Source organism: Pseudomyrmex gracilis, unplaced genomic scaffold, assembly GCF_002006095.1.
Source record: "Pseudomyrmex gracilis isolate BER0280 unplaced genomic scaffold, ASM200609v1 scaffold_216, whole genome shotgun sequence".
Taxonomy (NCBI): domain Eukaryota; kingdom Metazoa; phylum Arthropoda; class Insecta; order Hymenoptera; family Formicidae; genus Pseudomyrmex; species Pseudomyrmex gracilis.
The window spans coordinates 27,353-49,908 of NW_018020800.1; the positions used below are offsets into that span (position 1 = coordinate 27,353).

The following is a 22,556-nucleotide window of genomic DNA, read 5'->3' on the forward strand; positions in this document are numbered from 1 at the left end:
TACGTACTCTCGCTATCATAAATTTGAAAAAAAAAAAGTTTTATCTATCTGTCTATTACTTGCTTGTGAAAATTGTTAATGTTTTTGAAAGCAACTAAAGAGTATGTTTCGTAAACAAGAAAAAAAATATATACACGTTTAATTTTTGGAAAACGCAAGAAACCCGGGAGCTAATTAGAAGATGGCAAGGAATTACGCGTTAACACGTGGCGTTTAGAAAGATTAACTAGACTAATAAATGAAGCAGGCGGCGTGGAACGGGATTAGAATTAACGCGAGCGGAAAATTAATGACACATCCGAGAGAAGTTAGTTGCAAAACTAACAGAAGTATAATAAATCTCGGTGTAAAAAAATTATCTCGTGATGGGGATCACGAAAAAAAACGCGTGTGCAAAAAAAAATAAAAGAAAATATTCGGAGGGTTAAACAGCACGTATCTCTTCTCCTTGCCTTATGATAAATGACGTTGCGTGCGTCTCTCTGAAAAATAGAATGTAACGTATATCGAAGAAAAGACAAATTAACGACACGTGCGCTCAAAGAGAGAAAGAGAAAGAGAGAAAGAGAGAGAGAGAGAGAGAGAAAAAAAGCTGCAAAAATAAAAAGTAGCGAAACGTGAGAGACATCAGAAATGGCGCTATTCTATCAAAAGTACATTAATACGTTCTCGAGTTCTACGCGAAGTACCTTGTCCTACGTCATCGATCGCTAAGAATTTTAGAAAAAGAGAGAAAATAGAGATAAGCATAAATAAGAAAAAAAGTGCAAAAGGAAACTGAGAGGGAGAGAGGGTGGAATCTTCATATATACGCGTAAGATAAACGAGTTGATTGCAAAACGGTTATCAAACTTATTATACTGGCGGTACAAAATAAATTTCACATGTCTCTTTTCCATTACAAAGCTCTCGCATTACATAAAAAAAAAAAAAAAAAATTTCTCTTAAAGAAGAACCATAAAATAAAAAATATACTGCTGCTCTGCTACTGAGGGTGTACAAATTTATCAGCGCTTCGGGAATTGTGTGCATCAATAAACCTACCCATATTTCCTATCCTCTCACCACTGCGGAAATAAGTAACGATGCTGCGTGGTTACAAAAGGTCGAACTAAAACTGGCAGAAATCAGAAGCGCGAAATCCTGCTCCAAGGTATATATATATATACAGATAGACAGAGAGTGACAGACAGAGCGATAGAGACAGTGAGCGACAGAGAAAGAGAGTGTGTCTTACCGGACGCCTGTAACGCTGGTCGACATTGCCTTGCGGTTATTTATCGAGGTGGTGTGGAGTGCGGCAGTGGGAAGGAGGCCGAGTTACCGGTCCTCGGAGACACAGGCTCGCACTGCCACACAGTAACTGTTGGGACTACGCACTCTGTTGTCGTTGTTGGTGGTCGATGGTGGTTGGTTGATTGGTTGGTTGATTGGTTGATTGGTTGGTTGGTTGGTTGGTTGATTGATTGATTGGTTGGTAGTTGGTTGGTTGGTTGGTTGGTTGGTTGGTTGGTTGATCGTGCGTACGTGGCCCACGATTTGTCGTCGATAATCGGGGTTGTGACGATGGCCGATGACGTTTCGACCGAGCGAACCGAATGTTTCGCGATTCGAGCGCGGAGATTGGTTCAGAGTTTCGGCATCGGACGGTGCCGACCGAGAAAGGATATCAAGACAATCAGCAAATAACAGTCAGGTGTGTGACAAGTTCAAAGTGCACGCCGCGCGCTGGCGAGGCCTTGCGCTTATGCGAACGAAGATGCACACAGATGTCAAGAGGGAATCGAGAGACTGATTAGAGGGGCGCAGAAGTGGGGGGGGGGTGGGTGTGATTGCGATTCTTGAATGCGTTGGGAATACTTAATGATCGCTTCGGATGTACTTGACGCGACACGACTTAACGACGACACGACGTGGAACGTTGGAATATATACGAGTTACAAAGTTTGGGACACAAATTGCGCGAAGGAGAATCTCCAGGCGGGAATAATTGTGAGAAGCACTTTGGCCCGCCGCGATGTGAAACTCATTATGCTTTTGTACATTTTTCAAAAAATCGTCAGCCAGCTATTTATCATGCAGTTTTCTCGGTCTACTTCCTCGTGATGCAAAAATCTTCTCTGAGTCCTCATTATCACATGCCAGTAAACATTGTAGTGATGACAATATATCTCGCATTTGCTCATTCAACCAGTTTCGTTTCACAGATTAATGTTGCGCAATCTTGATTTTATATAAATTCTGATACTGAACAAAACGTAATATTATAATTTTTGTTTTAATATAACATTTATACACGCACACCGATCACATAAAAATCTATATTCAATATGCTGCAACAGAAAGCGTTAATATCGGTTCTAAATATTAATTGCTCTTTAATAATGTAATTCTTTATGTATGTATTAACATAGAAAAGATTTTGTTTATTAACGCGTGTTATCGTCGCAATTTTATCTCGTACATTCAACGTTCAGCGCGTGCCGGAAGCTGAAGCGACCATCAAGCTCGAACGATGAAGAAAACGATAATCTTAACTGACGAATATAGCGCAATGTCATAACGACAGCTCTGGCACGCTTGGTGTCGATGCGGCAAACAACTCGGTGGAGTGGATGAGAGGCTGTACAGCAAAAGAGCAGAGAGAGAAATATAAAGAGAGAAAAAGAGAGAGAGAGAGAGAGAGAGAGAACGAGAAAGAAAAAGAGAAAGAGAAAGAGAGAGAAAGAAAAACAGAGAAGGCGGCAGGATGTATACGGCGATATATAGTTCACACACGCGTGCAACAGCGCAGGAACACGAATCGTAACATCGTCTTCCGCGATCCTGAATTACATTGGCGATGGCTCCTTATCGCTTCGTATAAAACTCCGAAGCACAGAGCGAGAGAAAAGGTATTAATCGACATTCCGGTCCGTTGCTGTCAAATTGTGAGATGGCACGAGCAGTCAGCAAGAACAGGCAACACCCGCGCGCGCAACAACAGCGATCGCAACACAGATGAGCAAGAGAGAGAGAGACACAGACCGACGTGAGATCGGGTCGTCTCTCGCGTTTTTTTTTTTTTTTTTTTTTTTTTTTTTTTAGCTGGGAATGGAGAATGAATTTGACATCGACTTCTCCGTGTGGCACGCAAGCAGAGCGAGACAGAGAGAGAAAGAGAGATGCGGAATATGGACGGTGCTCGGTAAGACCGCGTCACAGTTCGAGCAACTTCGTCGACCGGGACGATGACTCCTCGAGATGAAAATAAAAGCGAAGGATGATTGACACGAGCGAAGCTTGAAAAATTTCGCAAATCCAAAAACGGAATGCATGATGCGTGATGGATTGTTTCGACAAAATTTGCTTTCGGGATGAATCCGCACAAGAAAGAGAGACCGAGAGATGTTTCGGCGGCTTTTGATTTTTTTTTTTTTCCGGCATCGGATTTCGCAATACATCTGCAGCAGAGCGGGAATAATTCAACGGCTACTGTTAGCGAAAACGCCACGCTGGATAATCTTAGCAGCGTAAACTCGGGAACGAAGCAGATGCCAAATCGACGGGGAGCATTAAGCGTATGTACAATATATATGTATGAGGAGAAACAAAGCGACGAAGCGATAACTTCGAAGGCGGTCATCGTCATGGTCGACGTCAGATAAGAAAGTCAGGATCAATCCGTTTCGATTAGTACTTTCGAAGTCTTATTGAGGTCCTTTCCTGGTCGGGCTGTTTTCTTTGATCCGTTCGATTAAAGATATCGTAAACTGACAAAAATGCATCTTATCGCACGAACAAGAGAAATATTCTCCTGTTCATGTCAAAAAAAAAAAAAAAAAAGAAAAAAAACGTTCGCTCGGTCAAACCGCGCGCGGGATCGACAGGACGTGATAGTGCGAGACACACAACAGTAATTGCATCGACATCCGAAAACAAGAATGTGGAAAAAATTAGAAAAAGAAGTTTTAACTTTTCACAAAATGTGATTGTACGATGTGAACAAACATATAGACGATATAAATGTTGTCAAAAGACTGATCGCAAAATAAAAATAGAAACTAGAAGAGCAAAAAGAAGTGCGAGACATTTTCGATTAATTTGTGTGATAATAATTTTTCAAAAATTGCAAAACAACAAATATGTGCTCAAAAAAAATTGGGTTTTGTATAAGTAATAATAAAAAATTTTAGATAATTGTCATTTAATTAATAATAAATGTTCTTTATGTTCTACTCAATCAATTAATTTAATTAATAAAAATAATTGTGTATTAAAAAGAAGACCGTAAAAACAAACAGATTGTTAAAATTCAGTTTTCTGCACACAAAATTGTACTGCTTTCTAAAAATCAAAAATAAAAAAAATAAAAAACAGGAAGAAGAAAAAAGATGCATCAGAGAGAGAGAAAAAAGAAACAGGCAAATGACTCGCACACACAACAAATGTGATCGGACGATGGTCACAAATGTGAGAGACGATGCAAAACTCGGTTATATTCAACAAAATGCACACACACGCACTCGCACACTTACATACATTTAGATGCACGATGTATGATATGACGAGAACGTTCGTTAATGAGGTTTCAATATCAGACGTTGATGGCCGACAAGGCGTTAAATAACAGTAACAGTGACAAAGAAGAGAAAGAGAAATAGAAAAAGTTCGTGTCACATAATGCAGTAAAAAATGATCGTGGATATGTGACGAGCGAATGGAGAGAGAGAGAGAGAGAGAGATACAAAGACAGACAAACAGAGACGGACGACGGACGGAACGAACGAGCGAAATGATGGCCAAGAGAAGCAAAGTAACGTTTATACTCACGGCTAGTGCGTCTCTTGTCGCTGGTGAGGCTCATGGTTCTGTTGAGCTCGCCCTTGACCGCTTTCAGAGATCGCAGACCCTCCAGGATCTCCTCGGGATCTCTCATCGGTCTAGTGAAGGAGCTTCGCCGTCGATCGCGATTGTAGTACACTATGGGCATATCAGCTTCGCCCATGCTTCCGCCTACGGCGAATTTAAGAACCGATTTAAGAAAAAAAAAAAAGTTATTGTAAAAATTATGTATCTTAGAAAGTGTCGTCAAAAGTCACATTTCACTTTATAAGTTTACACTTGATCGAAAATTGATGCAAAAATATTTACGTTTGTCGGTGCGATAATTAAATCGATATTATCACGCGTTTCGCGGTTTTTTATCAAGAAAGAAGTGTGTTGGCAACGATAACTATAGATTCTGTTCTCGCGGCACATCCATTTTTGCCGTTCGCAACGTAGTTTACACGAGTCGAAGGCGGTGATCAAGGAAGCTGTTACTTAAGCGTGCCAAGTGCTTTCAAGAAGCACTCGAGGCTATACAACGGCATCGCAGCTAGCTATCGTGTCGTTATCATCTTTGAAAGGAAACAGAAGAAAGAGGAGGAGTTGGCTCGAGGATGAGAGAGAATCGACTTGTGGGCGAGAAGAACTTATTGGGTCGAGAGTATATATTCGCGCGTACGACATCAAAAGTTCCGATAAGAGGTTCTTAAAAATTTCCGAAGTCTTAAAGGCCACTTCCGTTTTAGCTTGAACTGTGAAATTTCAATCGTACTTGACTCGATATCGGACACTTTTGCAATTAAACCTCATCTCTTAATTGTATTCTCGAACGGAAAATACCATCGGTGATTACTCCCAAAGAGATTCTCTTACTAACGCGCGATTGTGCTGTTTCGCGGACGACTTAACTCGAGACCAGAAAATGACCCATAACGAATCACCGTCCGCGACACACTCACGTTTGCTATCAGTGCCACCCTGACTTTGGAAGCTACTCCTGCGACTACCGGGCAGGGATCTGCTGTAATCCCGGTTGAGCTCGTACGGCTCAACCTCGAGTTGCTCGGATTGGCTCGAACCGCGTCTAGAAGTGATCCACGCGTGATCCGGATGCAGAAAACAAAATTCCGGACTCCCGCTGTCGCTCTGCGTGTCATCGCTGTAACTGCGGTCACGCAGCTCCTTTCTCAGCAACCTCTGGGTGATAATATCCGCCCCAGACATAGCTGATAACGAGCCACGTGGCGAGCAGTACGGCGATTTGCCCGTTCGTAGACACCGCGGGTCTTCCAGTCGATACCTGAATTGTAAACAAACAAAAGTATTACCAAAACCTAACTTTTGTACTCTCTTTGTTGTTAATAATGAGTAATTGCGGCATCGCGACATCAATAAACCGAACATCTATGTAACGATATTGTTTCCGTCTGATACAGAGACTGCGCTTTTAATTCTTAAGAAGAGGGAGAACGCACTTACCAAACCGCTCTGTCATTTTCAAGCGCTCGTTGAACGTCGACGGTGCATTCGCCAAGAAACACATTATCGCCATCGGGACAGTAATCCCAGAGAGTCACTTCGATCGCACGTTCCATCAGACTCTCGCCGTCAACTCCGGTAAAGAATAACGTGGCGTTCCAAATAGGTTTCTGAGTCGGTTCGGCCACAATGGTTTTGAGCGGACTTCCGTCGCCGCTACGAAGACCGCACGAGTTAATTAAATCAACTTCTCCTCGTTTTGGAATGTCAAGAAGCGTAAATAAATAAAACAAGCAGATTCGCGATTGTAAATTGAAAAAATTTTTTTATCAGATTCGCCGTTGACGGTACGTTTACACCAAAAAATCCCGATTATCCGAGAACACTTGAGAATTCTACGTTTACGATCTTCAATCCGAGAATTTACGAGAATCGTGGACTTACCTCGGCGGTGCAAGGACGAGCTTAGCAAAAGCCTCCGGCAGAGTGCCGAATCCGGTGTCTTCTCGCGCGCACAAGTCGTCGGCCATAAAAACCGAAACAACGAGTTCTTTACGTTCCGCCTCGTACGCGACCTGGATCTGTATGCGACCGGTCACCTGCCTTTCCTTAGCTATTTGCTCCTAAAATACAGTAAAACTCTCTTGACGTCTCTCCGACGCGGGATCGCAATTCAGAAAATTATAATTTTTCTCGAATCCGCGAGCGGAGTATAACGAATGTTCCCTTTTCCATTTAACCACAATGTAATAATTTATTTTTAGCGTCGCGACACACAGCGACGATGAGAAAGTTATTACGTCAAATAGCTATTGGAAAAAGTAAGAGAGAATGTTGAGAAAATACGTCTAGTCGGTAAATATTTAAAAACCTAAACTAAATAAAGAGAGGATGTATAATAAAATATTATTTGCAATATTAATCGACACTGAAATAATACATTATTTCAATAAAATACATCAATTATGTATAAATGTGAGAAAATAATCAACACTTGTTAAATATATTCAGAAGAATCGTATTAAAATATAGCAACCAGCTCGGAGAGAGAACGATAACATTGAAAACAAATGTGTTCTTTGTAAACTCTCCGCTGGAAGAAGAATTTCGAAGACTTTTTTAACCGGAACCTTCGTGATCCACTCGCGGATATTATGAGGAGCCGAAAGCATAGTTAATTTTGCATGCAAAAGCGGTTTCGGCGATGGAGTTTTGTTGAGGAGATAAAACGAAGAAGAGAAGATTAGGAAAAGGGGAAGAGGTGGCAAACTAAGAGCAGTCCTCGAGGTTTAATTTCTTTTTTTTTTTTTTTTTTTTTTTTATGTCAAGACTCATTCCGTGTTGCAGATCATACAATATAGCTACTGTATGTGTGCGGTGGTGTATGTACAGGGGTGTTGTCCTAGAAAATCTATTGATCCTAGGAGTGACAACCCCTGCGAACGTGTGATACAGCCAAGAAAAACGTTCGTAAAGCAGTTTGCTTTTGTTAATTCTCGTTAATTTTTTTCGTTACGATGATTTTTACATTCTCCTCTCAGTCTTCTTCTCATCTCTTCTCGTCTTCGATGTTCCCGCGACCATCTCCACGCGTTCTCTTCTTCTCATTCCAGTTTTTCGTTACGTATAACATATATATGTACGTCTTCTCTCGCGTACGTTTCTAAGTTTCTCATATAACCGCGCGCGCACAAAAAAACCATATATTTTATCACTCTTTCTCTTTTCACGTACAGTTTTTCCAGACTGTAAGCTGTTGGCGGCTACGTATATTCGTATATATGTATTTTGTAACAAGAAAAAAAAAACAGAGTTTGTTTTCTACGCAAGCAAAAACACGTATATGTATTCGTCGCGACGTGCTTCTTCGGCTGCAATAAGTTACATTTAGAGAAGAAACGTTGAAAATAATAATATTTTATTACATGTTCTCTCTCATGTAATATAAATAATATATATACACACATATTACACTGCTATATTTTAAATAAAATCCGCCAAACGCTCTTGCGTCAAAGACGACTTTGTGTAATTGAGCTGGTATTCTATTCGCGAAAGCTAAAACCGATTGATATCGCAGTTCTCCAGTTATTCCCGTGTGTAGATATATGGAAATGGAGAATATATATACGCGAGTTTGAAATACGAATATAAATCTAATATTCTAATTCCAAGACCGAATTCCCGGAATTTGATACATCGTGTGGGATAATTCTATGAATATATAAACTTGGAATGGTATGCTAATCTCAGAATTAAACTCCAGACTCAATAACGCGATATATTGATACTCCTAAACTTTCTCAAGGTAAAACAATATTTATCAAGACTCTGCAAAATTGTGCATATCGTGCGTCAGGTTATTAGAGAGACGATGAATAATTTATTACAACGCACTTCTCGAGCGATATAAATCAAATTGGGTAATGAGCGGGTAATACGACATGAAAAGATAATTAATCATCGCGACGGCCGAGATATTATGCACGGAAATCACTTTCACAAACAATTGCTGCTAACACGCGCGATTAAAGAGAAAAGTTATCGCGAATAAAAAAAAAAAAAAAAAAAAAAAAAAAAAAAAAAACGAAGAGAATCATCTTTCTATTTTGATTTGGAAATGGAAAGTGAAAAATGAATTTTAATGAAGACGGTGATGAGATTCCGGGAAGAAATCACGGCGAAAGCAAATCCGATCGCCAACTTCGCGCTATATTACCTTTTTTTTTTTCACACAATTGTGTTACATGCATATTGAAATAGAAGATCGTCGTATCGTAGTTCTTTTTTTAAAAATAACAACACGAGTAACGTAAAAAAAAAAAAAAAAAATAACGGATATTACAAAGAAACTTCTACACGATCATATAATTTGGATTGTCTCTTCCGGTATTTCCTTGGAGAAAATCGATCTACTTTTTTTTTTAATATTATTATACACCACAAGATACTACTACTGACACATACATTGTACGTAATCAAACGGTAAGACAGTAATTAGTGTCGCACAACTATTGCATACATTCGCTATTCATTCAAGTCAAGCACTGGTTTTTTTCTGCATCGACTATCATCTACTCCATAATTACACGTGCACAGATTCTTTTGAAGCCGAAGAAGAGCCGCGACAAGCGTTCATGTCAGGTTGTTTACGGTTGTTTTTTTTTTTTTTTTTTTCGAAGCGCGCATTTCCCCGGTATAACAACAACCGGTCGAGCATTGCGAAAACGTTTTGCGACCACAACTTCTCTCATTTGTGAAAAACTTTTTTTTTTTATAATACAGAAGCACGCGCATTACATCAATACAGAAGCAAGCACGGCTCATTAAATTCGCACTTCGCACGCGCGTTTATCTCGCATCTTCGTATACTATACCAGGGAAAGCGATGTCGTGTGACAACCAAACGCCCGCTTTTCCATCCGAGCGCGCGATCCGAGAACGCTCGTTCGTCGGATGAAAAACGCTCGCATTCAACGTATACGTTCGATAAAATAATCAAACGAACAGATCTATCGAGTGCTCATTTTATCTCAATCGCGATGACACATCGAGGAGGGAGAAATATTAAGTTATCGATTGCGCTATATAGTTTTTTTCATCTGTCAATCGCAACATCCGCAAACAATTGTAAGCGCGCCACGTGAGATCTCGCATATAGAAAGCTGAAAAATTGATTTCTAGGTATATACATATATATATGTACAGCCCGTTCGCAATCGCGAACGATATCAGAGAGATTACGCTCGGACGTTTGGCATTTGTGCATCACTCAGGACGAGTTTGGTGTACGTGTGTCTGCGCTCGCAATCAAAATGAAAAATAGGCAAACAGAGAGGAAAAAAAAGATGAGAGAGAGAGAGAGAAAAAAAAGAGATACTGAAAGAGAGCCACACATAGGTACGCGTTATGTGTACATGTAGAGAGAGAAAGAGAGAGATAGAGAAAGAGAGAGAGAAAGTGAAGTTGGTAACACGATCTATTTATTCAACTGATATCAATGAGCTATAAACAACGAGACAGCCACAGACGTAGGGGGAGATAAAAGGGAGGGAGAGACAGACAAAAAAATGGAGAAAAAGAAAAAAACAGAGAGATGAGAAAAAAACGAGCCGCAAAGGAGGAAAGAAACGCTAACGTACAACTAGAATTCGTGCCAGTTGGGAGAGAGTAGCGTGGAGGGCCAATATATGCTAAACTTGCTCAACATGGACAACTTACACATTTTCATCTTTTTCATTTCTCTTTCGTCTCAGCGGACATATCGCTTTTTCTCTTATCTTTTTTTTTTCTTTCAGTTTTACACGGTACGGTCGGCTTTTAGTCAGCGGGTATATACAGGGAGACACATAGAGTTGCATATATGCATGTATATATATATATATATATATATGTATAATATATATAAAGAAACGTAGATGACATCGAGTATGTACATACGTATGGGCGGAAGTAACGGAGTTACTTAGAGTAATGTTATAGAGTAAAGACGGAGCACAGAGTGTGTGTATAGACATCCACAGAGGAGTCTCGTGTAGTAAGTCTCTCGTACATCGGGATGAGCGAAGAAGAGACACACAGTAAAAAAAGACACAAGAGAGGAGAACGGGAAAGGAGGACGGAGAGAAAGAGAGAAAGAAAAAACAGAAGAGGAGACGAGATATTAACTGAGCGAAAGATCTGAAATGAAAGAGAAAGAGAGAAACGGAGGAACGGAGAGCTGTGCTGAAAATGCGATAAGGGGAAAGACAGAAGACAAAGAGTCACAAGAGAATGACACAGAGAGAACGGGACGAAGATGGATATACATTTATACATATATATGATCTTTCTCTGACAGAGTAAATTACGTAAAGAAAGATCGAGTGCCACAGCCTCCGTGTATGCATGGAGTCGAGAGCTTCTCTTCGCGAGAATCTCCTTTGGTACTTTATTTTTTCTCTTGCTTTCCCGTTTCTCCTTTTCATTCGTTTCCTCAGCTTTGAGGCCCGATCTTCTCGATGAGGACGGGAAGAACGGGCCTCATCGCGAGTTCGGGGGACTCGAATTCCACACAGACAACAATCTGGAACAGTGTCGAGCTCCCAGGGAAATGAAATCGAAACCCACACACAAAACGTATCGGTTTTTCTTCTGATAATTATTTATTGTTAATTTATCGAGAAATATAAACTCGTCATAAATGAAGCTCTTTTATATTTGCGCGACTCTCTTTGAAGTGTTTGTATTCTCGTAAAATAAAAAAACGCGCGCGTATAATGATATATAAATGCAGGTTTTACGTTTGCGAAACATTCGTCCTTTAAGGGTACATTTTAGGTGTATTTGTTTCATAAAAGCGAATTATGACACAAAAAATAAATAAGCACAAGTAAAACACCGAGATCTGGCAAGGTGAGGTTTACCATTCAACACACACATGCTGTAAATTGAAAAATATTTGAATATCGAATGGAAACACGGGATGATCCCCCGTGTAGCGAAAGAAAGAATATACCGACAGATATGTTTCAAAACGCACACACACGTAATTGCGTAATGTATAATATGTGTTTCTAATTTATAATAAATATTAAAACACCTGAGTAAAAAAAATTTGCTCGACACTATTCCGTTCATTTCGAGCTGTCGTAAGCAAGATCGCAGGTTTATACAGAGTCACAGTGCGAAATTTGATGACATCGAGTGCTTTCGCGACGGATCGCTTCCAAGCGATTTTAATCCGCGCGATATTTCAGCAATGAAGCAGAGAAAGGAGAACAGCAACGACACAACTCGCCCCAACTGACACTTCGTTTTCGCGCTGCTGATTTTTTTTTTTTTTTTTTTTTTTGTTTGCTTTAATTTTCGTTTTCTTTTTTTATATTGTTTTTTTTTTTTTTTTTTGAAAATCTCGTTGCACGCGTGTCTTGCCTCTCTCACGTGAAACGAAAAAGTGAAAAGCGTGACATTCGTTCTCTCTCACGAATACAATACGGGAGGGTTACATTACGCTCGCGCTCCCCGTATTTTTCTCTCGCCGCCGCGTACATCGCGTTCTGGAGAGGAGGATGGATCCTGAAGAACGCGCAGAATTATATATCGCGAACGTTTCTCGGCTATTATCCGATTTTATCGCATTAAATACATTGCAAAGAGACTCAAAGGCGTCACATCGGCGGCGCTTTCGAGCAATTTCAATTGCAAGTAGTATAATCCCCGGATGTATTGCTTCGTTTCTCTCGCTTCGTTAAAAAATGTTGATCGCGCAAATATTTTTCAACGACGAGATGAGAGATTTCGCTTTATAAACTTCAAGTCCGTTCACAGGATACACGGTGTGCAAAATCAGCGAGTGTTTGATGTATAATCATAGAGTTTGCGCAGGAGAATCGATATAAACCCTGTATTTATTAATCCTAACATCGTTAAATAGCTAGAGAGTAATAATAGTTATAAAATTTACACGGATGTTTTTTTTATTATGTATACGTATGTATACGTATATATATATGTGTATATATATATGTATATATATACGTTCCACATAGATATACGGTCTATGTACTAATGATAATTACGTTATCGAATAAATAGTATAGGTTAGAGTATAGAAATCTCTCTCTCTCTACATCTGTGTTTTTCACTCATTTCTTATTTCCTATATGTTAGCAAAAAATTCTGACTAACATTCTATTAGAGCTGTTTAGAATACACGCTGCAATATCTAAGGTGAAATGTCGATTTTGCCTATGCAAACTCTATGAGTTATATAAGTAACAATAGTACGCACTTTAAAGACACTATATATATTCGACTGTATTTTTTACCCTGTTTCCTCTCCATCCTCACCGACGAGATGTACGAAGTGTGCGAAAGAGATTTTTGTTTCTGAATGTGTACAACAAAGATTCGTGTGGTTTTTATTGTGATAAAATCGCTCACGCTCACAAAACTAATTGTAATTGCAGTATCAATGAACTTTGCTGACATCGGAAATAACACATTGTAGGGTTTAGACATTCAATTAATTATAGAAATATTTTTAATTGGTTTTTTATACACACAATGAGGATATTAAACTAAAAAATAAAATATACAAGTGAAAAAGAGAATAAAAGAAAAACTTCAAAGCATTTAATGCACAAATTAAAAAAATAAGTAAATGAACTTTTTTCAAATTTAAATAAAAATCATCTGTGAGTGTGTGTGTGTGTGTGTGTGTGTGACAATTAATTTTCGAGATTATTTTTAGAATCTTTCCGCTCGCAGACAAGCAATGGAAAAATATATTACGAAATTTTTGAAGCTTGTAATTTTTGGCATCTGTTTGTGTGAAGCACGGATTTATTACGTGTAAATATAACATAAACGCACCGAATTAAACGTCGTTTACTCGATGTTTTTCATGTCAAACACGAACATTCGAATAACCAGTAATTAAGCTTTTTGTGTGTTACATTGCTCTATGATCATTAGAATTTACAATATCAATATGTGTATCTACGTACAATCGCCCAACTGCTTTTTCGTTCTAAGATAAAAGTGCGAAGTGAAGTTAGGGATCGCGCGCGATCCAAACATCGAGGCGGTTTTCGACGCCGAGCTCCAAATACTGTTTCACGCGAGAACACATCGAGAAGCAACAATGCAAGGGAGGATCTTCGTTTTATTGATACATCGAGTGAACATCGTGTGATCGGTATGACGGATTAATTCTCGCGCGAGCGAGTGATCCGTATTGTGTACAACGCCGACGGCCATTGTTCGCCATGATTGTCGGTGCCACTTCTCCGAATTGCCACTTCTCGGAATTTCACGCCGCTCGAGTACGCATCGCGCAACAAAGTTGAATGGTGAATTTACGGGCGTTTATATTCGTCACGTTATTCATCCGTTACCAAACGCGATCAAACGCGTTGCCTTCGTCGAGTACAGCATGTACACTGTGAAAATTCGCATTATTTCGCATAAGTGCAATTGAGAGGAAAGGGGTATGTCGAATAATCGAATAATTCGTTTAATGTGTTAATTAACTCGCATCTGAATTGAAACGTATATTTTCGCGTTTGTTGCAGTCGTGTTCGAATCCTTGTTTGGAAATGAGTTCCGCTTGAAAATACGCGCGCAATATTCGCTCCGAAAAAAAGTTTCGCTTCGAGAAATGAGAAATGATCGAGAGAGCGAAAAAAATCATCCACCCAGGCCACGATGAAAGAGATTTTCTTCGTTTATTGACGTTCTTCGTCGGGTAAGTGTACGTTATTTATCACGAGATTATTTCTGTTTGCGAATTTTGTCCGCGTTATGAAGTGTAGAATTTATTCGCTATGGAAGAGAGAAAACACACATATTTCTCTCTAGATTTTTATATTAAACTCTCCGCAGCCGACGTAAATAACAGAAAATATATATGCGTTTAGACAAAATAGTCGAAAACAAAATTTACATTGTTTTGTATTTTCTCTCTCAAAGTGACACGGTGAGAATCTTACTGTTGTAATTGTTTTTGTAAAATACAAATAGCGTAAAACAATGTTTTACTTTTAAAAGAACGACTTTTTAAAAGAAATGGTCAACAAAGTTCATCGAGATTTTAAAACGCACACTCTCGCAGGGATATATATATATACTTCTGACCGATTTTTTTGCGATATGTAGCGCAATACGCTTTTCTCCAAGGTCGAAGAAAACAAAAATATACATTCGAGAAATTGCTTCTAGAAAGCTACGCCCTCTAATCGTTTGCAAACATTTACATACTTCTAAGCACGATATAGCGCGATCTTATATAGTCTCACTCTCAGTAAATGTATTTAAAACACATAGTTCTGTCTAAATGTACCCGATAAATCTACGTGTCTCTTTGAATATATTGAAGGTAGAAACTTGTCGATATAATATATATGTGTTTATTCAATACACGGCTTGTCCGAGAGAAATTATGCATATATTTAATACGGAGGAAGCACCGATTCAGAAAATCGTTCGCACGTTGCGTGCGCGAACTGCGTCTATCTCTGTGTTGGAACATTGGCGATGTTCCGACGAACAATTGTGATGTGCCTAATGTAATTTGATTTTAAATTTAATTAACACGTTTAAACACAACGATTTACACTCAAAACAATTTGAAAGTCTTAATAACAGATTTTATACGCGTTAAAAAGTCAAAATTGTGCGTGGACAATTTAAAGCGCGAATCGATACATGTGTTTTTGAAAAATAGAAAGAGAGAATCAACTTTGTGTCACGTTACAGCCACTTGTTTGTATTGCAAATAATGCCTCGCGTATCAGATATATGCATTTATCTGATGTTTGAACAAGCTTTATACGCCTATTGAATTCACCTGAAAAACTTTTCCGCGAGATAGAATGATCCATATAACAAAGAGTTCTCTAATCCGTCGATCAAGTGGTATTTACAAGGCCAATAGTTTACTTTTTGGCTTGATTGTTGTGCCGTGCGACATATGTCTAGATCCGCGTCAATTGTTTTATTATTACAAGCGACACACAGTGAAGTCAAAACGTGAGCGAGCCTAGTTTTTGAGTCTCTTGATCAAGAGAGTTCTTCTAAAATTGGTTGAAAATTATAAAAGAGCGACAATTTTCTTGCGCGCGGTATAAAGCGCGGAAAATTAAAAACAAACACTTGGTAATTTTGATTCTCTTAGCGGTAGAAAATATTTACGTAACTTACTAGGCCGATTTTTGACTTAGCGGTGTCCGCTTTATTATACACATCGCAGATTTACGTCGATTCAACTCTTAATAATTTTTCGTAAGAGTATTTTTTTTTTATATATATATCAAAACATCCAGTATACATCTACAATTTGCAATAGTGTGCTAAATTCCAGTATCCACACCTGTACGTGTTGTCTCCGCGCTTTACAATCGCCTCTACGTTTCAAAGCTCGTGTTTTAAAAATCTAGGAGCCGTGCGAGTTGTTGCCTTCGCTCGCTCGCTGTCTCGAGACAAAAGCAATCAATCGATTAATAAAGATTAATTGTTTTTATTAATTCAGAAAGAATAAGGAAGGTTTAATTTAACGTTAAATTTATCGTATATAACAAATACGTTTGATATTGTCAATCCGTTGTTAAAAACAATTCTTACAAAAAAAAAAAAAAAAAAAANAAAAACACAAATAACGATCCGACTTTGATAAAAATTCTCGGAAGCGACATGAGCGCGCTGCTCACACGGCGGTTTTCTACCATTGATTGTACGAAAGCTTTTCTTTTCTTTCAAACAGAAATTCGTTGCGGTGTCGCGTAGATGTTTGTTGTTTCTCCCGCCACGTGTGTATGTGAAAATCCGGACGGACGGAGGTGTTCGTAAGCTCGAGAGTAATCGACGTAATTACACACGACCGATTCGTTCGCGCTTGATTGCGATAATTAATCGGGAGGACCGATAGAATAGCCGGTACATCGAAATGAACCGACGACGCAAACGATAAACGATCGAATTAACGACCTGTGCGAAATGCGACGGCCGGCGCTCTTCTCTAGATGCTAATAGATTAAATCACTTTAAAACGTGCGACAGGTCTCGGTAGCGTACGAAATTTCCTGTTAATCACGCTCGACAAAAAGAGAGAGAGAGAGAGAGAGAGAAATAGAGAAAGTAGGAGAAAAAAGAGATTCTCGATAGTCGGAATATATTCCGGAATTTTGATCACCAATAATATTCACGTCAAAATATTTATTTCCTCGCGAACGGAGTTAGCGCTTTGATGAAAAATTTTTCACAGGTACTTATTGGTATAAATAATATCATGTATTATTTACAATAACATTAATATTAGGTGCTTTCCAGCTACGTACACAGGCGACGCTGTGTAACACAGCGTCGCCTGTGTACGTAGCTGGAAAGCACCCAATAACAGCAAGAATGCAACAATATACAACATTCTGCATTCGCACATATATTTGTTTCAACAACGAGATATAAAATTTTCATCTTTTCTTTGTAATTATTAGAAATATTCTATTTTATTTTTCTTTAATATGTCGACTTTTTAAATTTTCAATCAAATATCAATTTTTATTCCGTATACGTGAAGAACACCCCCGTGTGATTGAATCGAAGGAAAAACGAACGTGGCGTACACCGTAACGCGCATTTCTGCCATAGTGATTGTACGAATGCTGCTGTATGATCTAAAGAGGATTTCATATATAACGTTACTATAACAAATTTATAAAGTTGCCCTCGATAAGTCGCGTCAATATATATCCTACGATCAATATCAATCGGTAGAAACCAGTGCCGTTACTTTTATATATATATATATATATACATATACATGTGTTCGAAACTTTTATACGTACTATATTTTGTTACATTTAAATATTTGTTTCAATACATAAAGACATGAATAAATGTAAAAACACCAACAGAAATATTTTATTCTATTTCGCTTTGGTAGTCTTACTTTTTTGTATAATGTATTTATTGAATAATATTCTATGTGTATTATATTATATCGACTCGAAGCTTTGTAAACAGGTTTTGTTTTTTTCTCTATGCGAGCAGTTTTGTTTGTTTTTTTTTTTTCGATTTTTCAAATCTTGTATAATTAAATAACGCCAACGCGTAATTTTTCTTCAGCGATACGTGCGGATAACGTGCACGAGCGGGTGGCTTTTAAATGTAAACGATCCGATGTGTATTATTTAATGCACGAGTACAATTCAATGAAATAATTACGACAATCGAACGCGGCATATTTTTCAAAAATATCTCCCGCATATTGTTCGAGTATTCGAACGGTTTCGAGACCGCCACTATCGATTGGAAAGCAGCACGCATACCGATAACACTATATGTATATATGTATCTTGGAGCGCTGCAACAGAGCGTTATCGGATATTCACGGCACTGGTTAAACCTGGCAAATCGCGCGAACATTGCTGAGGGTTTTTTTACTAACTACAACACAGTCTTGTTTGTAAACTTTATCTGACAGCTCGAGGAAATTTTACGACCGCTAGGCGCGAGCGATAGGAATTCCACTAACAATTTCGCTCACCTTCTGACTAAAACTCTCGCGTCTGATAAGATACTAATCGGAGAATTTGCAAACATCTTAAAAAGTCCGACGAAAATAAATAGAAATAACAAAAAAACAAAAAAAAATGAAAAGAATAAAATGTAAAAGCAGTCGGCAGTAAATTTTCCGTGATCCATGCGGGCGCATTCCGCGTATCGAGTGCGCGAAAATAATGCGCGATACGACGAGAATGAAATATTTTTTGGACGATCTACTGTTGATTTCCACCAAACTATATATTCTGATATTGCCTCGGTAATTCATTAAAAAGAAAAAAAAATTCGAAATAGTTGGAAAATCAATTATAATATATATTAAACGTAGCATCGAAAATACGTAAAAACTGTTATATTTATTTCACAAGTGCGAATTTTTTTCATGCTTGTTTGCTGTATAATTTCTCTCCAAATAATATCGTACAACACGCAAGCGATAATCTCGTATCTGTATTTTTCCTAAATTTCAGAGAGAGCTTTCTCTACAACAGCTTTTGCTACACTCTTTTTTTTTTTTTTTTTTTTTTTTTTGTCACAAACTCTAAAATGCAAGCTCGAGATAACATCTAGTGACCGAAAACTACTGCTTGTTCCTACGTGTTATACATAATCAACATAGCTGGATTTTTACCTCACAGTTTTTTCTTCTAAAATTACTGAATTCCTAAAAACCCACGCTTAAGAGAGTAGTTTTCTACGTTAATCTCTTCATTTGCGTGTGTGTGTGTGTGTGTGTGTCTCCCCGTTCTGTGCTGTGTGTATAGACAAACTTATCCTCTTAATCATCAATAATACTGTATCTTCGCAGCTTATCTGAAGCGACCGCGACAACAAGAATACACTTATATATTTCGTGTCAGGGCGCAAGAAGGACACCCACATTACATATGTATATGTACATATACCTCTCTTTCGTGTTACATTACTTATATATACATACAATATTTACATGTAACCATTTTTGCGCGCACGATCAGTGAAAATGCGCGATTGTGCCGCTTCGTGTACATGAGGAGAATAAAAAAAAAAAAAAAAGCTGTACCGCGCGCGTGATTTTGGAGCGGTCTTACTTTTCGCGGAGAACGCGCGCTCTCGGTCGGGAATGCTCTTGACTTCAGTCAGCTTTTCTTAAGCACCGCCAACTAAGCAACGCGGATAAGATTGTCATTTGTGAGACTTCCATAGAGAGAGAGAAAGAGAGAGAGAGAGAGAGAGAAAGAGACAGAGATAGATAGATAGAATTTCGAAAGCAACTCAATTCTTATTTTTAGACAGAAATGTAAATCAGTCTTACTGTGACTAAATTTCCCTGGCAATCAAATTCGATCTGTGAGCATTTCGACTCTTCGCGATTGCGGATTACATCGAGAACGTTTCTGTGACTTTGCTTTATTTGGCACATAACGCAGTTCGCTCACTTTAACTGATTTGCACGTTGAAAGCCGCGGTCACACACACTCGTCCACACACGTCACATGTCACGCCTGTTTGTATATAGTCGTCGTTTCCACGTGTGCATCATCAGTTTATACATATCTATATGTTTATGTGTACGCCTAAGTATGTGAGAATTACACGTATATATTATTATATACAAAAAAGCAAAGAGAAGATTTTCGCGAGAGGACGCCTGTTTGTTTTTGTTTTCTTTCCCCGTTTCGGCTGTCCTCTGCGTTTTTTCTCTTTCTTTTTATTTCGCTCTCTTAATTTTCTCGGCTTCTAAGCGTGCTTATCCCCGAGTCTGCATATACATCGTGTACATCGTGTAGGATAATGAGAGAAAGACAGAAAGAGAGAGACGGTCAATGTGTGTAAGTGTTAATTTATCAACTCGTTATACCGGCGTCTTTGGCAGTTTCCTGCGCGTCGGCGACGAGGGCGTTTTCTCCGTTTCGGTTTCTGCAAACAAATATTTCAACATGCATCGTATCAGTGAACGCTCGCTCAAGTACAACGATATTCGTTTCCGCGGATGACTATGACGACAAGCTGTGATGGGAGAAAAGATTGTTAGAGTTTGCTTTTTTTATATATTGTGTTACACACGCGCTTGGGAGAGAATGAACGTTGAATAACTTTAGTTTTTCGAATCTGCAATAAATTCTAGAATTGTAAATCAGTGAGAAATATATTGATGAATTTCAGATGTTAGAAGGCGTTATAAAAAAAATCTGTGGAGTTTCTGGAATATATTATAACATATTTTACTATATAAAAAATGAAAAGCTAGAAAGAGAGAAAAAAAGAGAAAATAGTAGATTGAAAAATGTTAAATATTTTTTTGCTACAGACAATTGTTGTGAGAAAATTGTCTACATTCTCTTGAATCTTAAACCGCGGATGATTTCAATGTTTAACAGCTGATTATTTCCAATTGTATTTGTCCGTACTTCTTAAAATTGTCCAGAGAATTCAAGCGAAAACGCGATTTACAAATGCATATAGGGAGTGATGCATCAAATATTAAAGAGCACGAGAATATACTCGTTTCGCGTCTCTTGCGAGTATATCTTCAAAGATCGGAAAAACTGTGTCAGCGGTCATTTTCGTCCTCGCGATTCCTAAAATATAACGAAACATTTACGACGTGGAAAAAGCCATCTCGTACTAGAAATTTATTTCCAGAGTGACATGCGCGCGCGCGCCTGAAACTTGTGTGTTACATTTTAAACTTTTCTTCTCAATTTTAACGATTTGTCAAGTGATCGATAGCGGACACGTTCCTATCGCGTTTTATTTGGTAGTGAGATTGAGTGTCTTCTAGAATTTGTATTTGAGGCGTGAAAAATCGATAACTAGAGTTTCGACAGTCAATTTACGAAAAACTGAATATAACATTTTACTTGCATCAATTTTTCTCAATTTGAAACGCGTTCTCGTTCAGCATTGTTTATAAGTTCGCAAAATAAAATTGATACAAACACCAAGTTATAACATTTGATTGTGCATAAATTTCGCTAACATACCGTTTCTGCAAATTTGAGTTAGAAAAACTCGAGATTATATCGTAAATATTGTAATATCGATATTTTACGAATAGTGCGATATATTAGTGCGTGGTGGACATTACTTACCCATCAGCAAGCCCATGTTCGGTGGTGTTTTACCGGATTGCGGATCGTCCAGCAAGTCTCCGGAACTGTTACACGCGATGACGTCCGTGGAAATCGATGATCGAGAAACGCGAGGCGAGTACACAGAAGATTGATTTGCGGTTAGGTCTGTTCGTGATTGTCACACGCTAATATTACTACATGTTTGCATTGACTTACATATCAGTCGCATGCTCCACCACCAATTCCGCCACGTCGTCCGTACGTTCGATTATCTGCTGCACTTCCTCAAAGCTCCGATCGACCAAAGACACGCCGCACCATTCCAACACCTGCACAGTTATTTTGCACGATTTTCATATTTTCACATTTTTAAGACACACAATATTATGCAATAATGTACAAAATACTAACGCATATATTAAAGAAGATACTTAAATAAACAAGTTGTACAAAAACGCAAAATATTTTCAAATCGCATTTTAGAGCGTGATTTTTATCAGTTCTAAAGAACAATAGAGTTATTCGTTTCGCAGAAGACAGAAGACAGAAGGCACGTTGTGTCTTGGGAATTCTCGACAATGAAATTAATGTCAAAACGCGTCTCGGGGCAGCCAGCATAGCCGAATTGCTATCGGTCCCGTCGGCTCTTTAGGTACTTTAATTACTTAGCCGGATTGCCGTGACGAGAAACGAGCTCTGCCGCCAGAGGCGATATGGTAAAGCTGCAAACTTTTCGGGGTGGATTTGCCCGGTGCTAATCGTTAAGGCCGGAAAGACATTAAAGATCGAGGATGTCGTTTTAACGGAGAATAATATTTGTCGCCGCGTAAAATGACAAACCGTGAAAATTAAAATATATCTGATAATTAAACGCGGCTCGAGTTAAACGCGGAACGTCCTTGCTCTCCGTTTGTCCTTGGCGCGGCAAATGAATCCTACATAAAAAAGGGCATTTGGACCGAGAGTGCGAGTTTTGGAGCCGAATGTATCGCATCTATTATTGCCTCTTTTCCGCGTTGCCGATTGGTCGGTTGGTTGATCGAGTCGAATCGAATCGGTAAGATCGAGAGAGTAAATAATGAAAAGCGATTTTGAGACAGGTCGTCGTATATGTAGAGAAAATTAAAAACGTAACTAAAGTCACGTGACAGGAAAGAGTAGAAAAACAAC

General features: G+C 38.6%; 1 protein-coding gene across 8 annotated transcripts in view; it reads right to left on the reverse strand.

The window, feature by feature from the left end:
• Positions 1–22,556, reverse strand: part of LOC109858642 (regulating synaptic membrane exocytosis protein 1) — a 131,125-nt gene that overhangs the window by 4,136 nt on the left and 104,433 nt on the right. For 6 of the 8 annotated variants that reach the window (XM_020436111.1, XM_020436110.1, XM_020436114.1 and 3 more), the window contains exons 13-19: positions 21,603–21,715; positions 21,405–21,469; positions 20,171–20,229; positions 6,733–6,911; positions 6,289–6,504; positions 5,769–6,109; positions 4,813–4,995 (exon numbers count right to left, since the gene is read on the reverse strand). In XM_020436111.1, the coding sequence (XP_020291700.1) occupies positions 4,813–4,995; positions 5,769–6,109; positions 6,289–6,504; positions 6,733–6,911; positions 20,171–20,229; positions 21,405–21,469; positions 21,603–21,715 (1,156 nt within the window). Of the gene's footprint in view, positions 1–1,239; positions 1,350–3,125; positions 3,797–4,812; positions 4,996–5,768; positions 6,110–6,288; positions 6,505–6,732; positions 6,912–20,170; positions 20,230–21,404; positions 21,470–21,602; positions 21,716–22,556 lie in introns of those variants that run through there. The other 2 variants (XM_020436116.1, XM_020436115.1) reach the window with 2 other exon arrangements.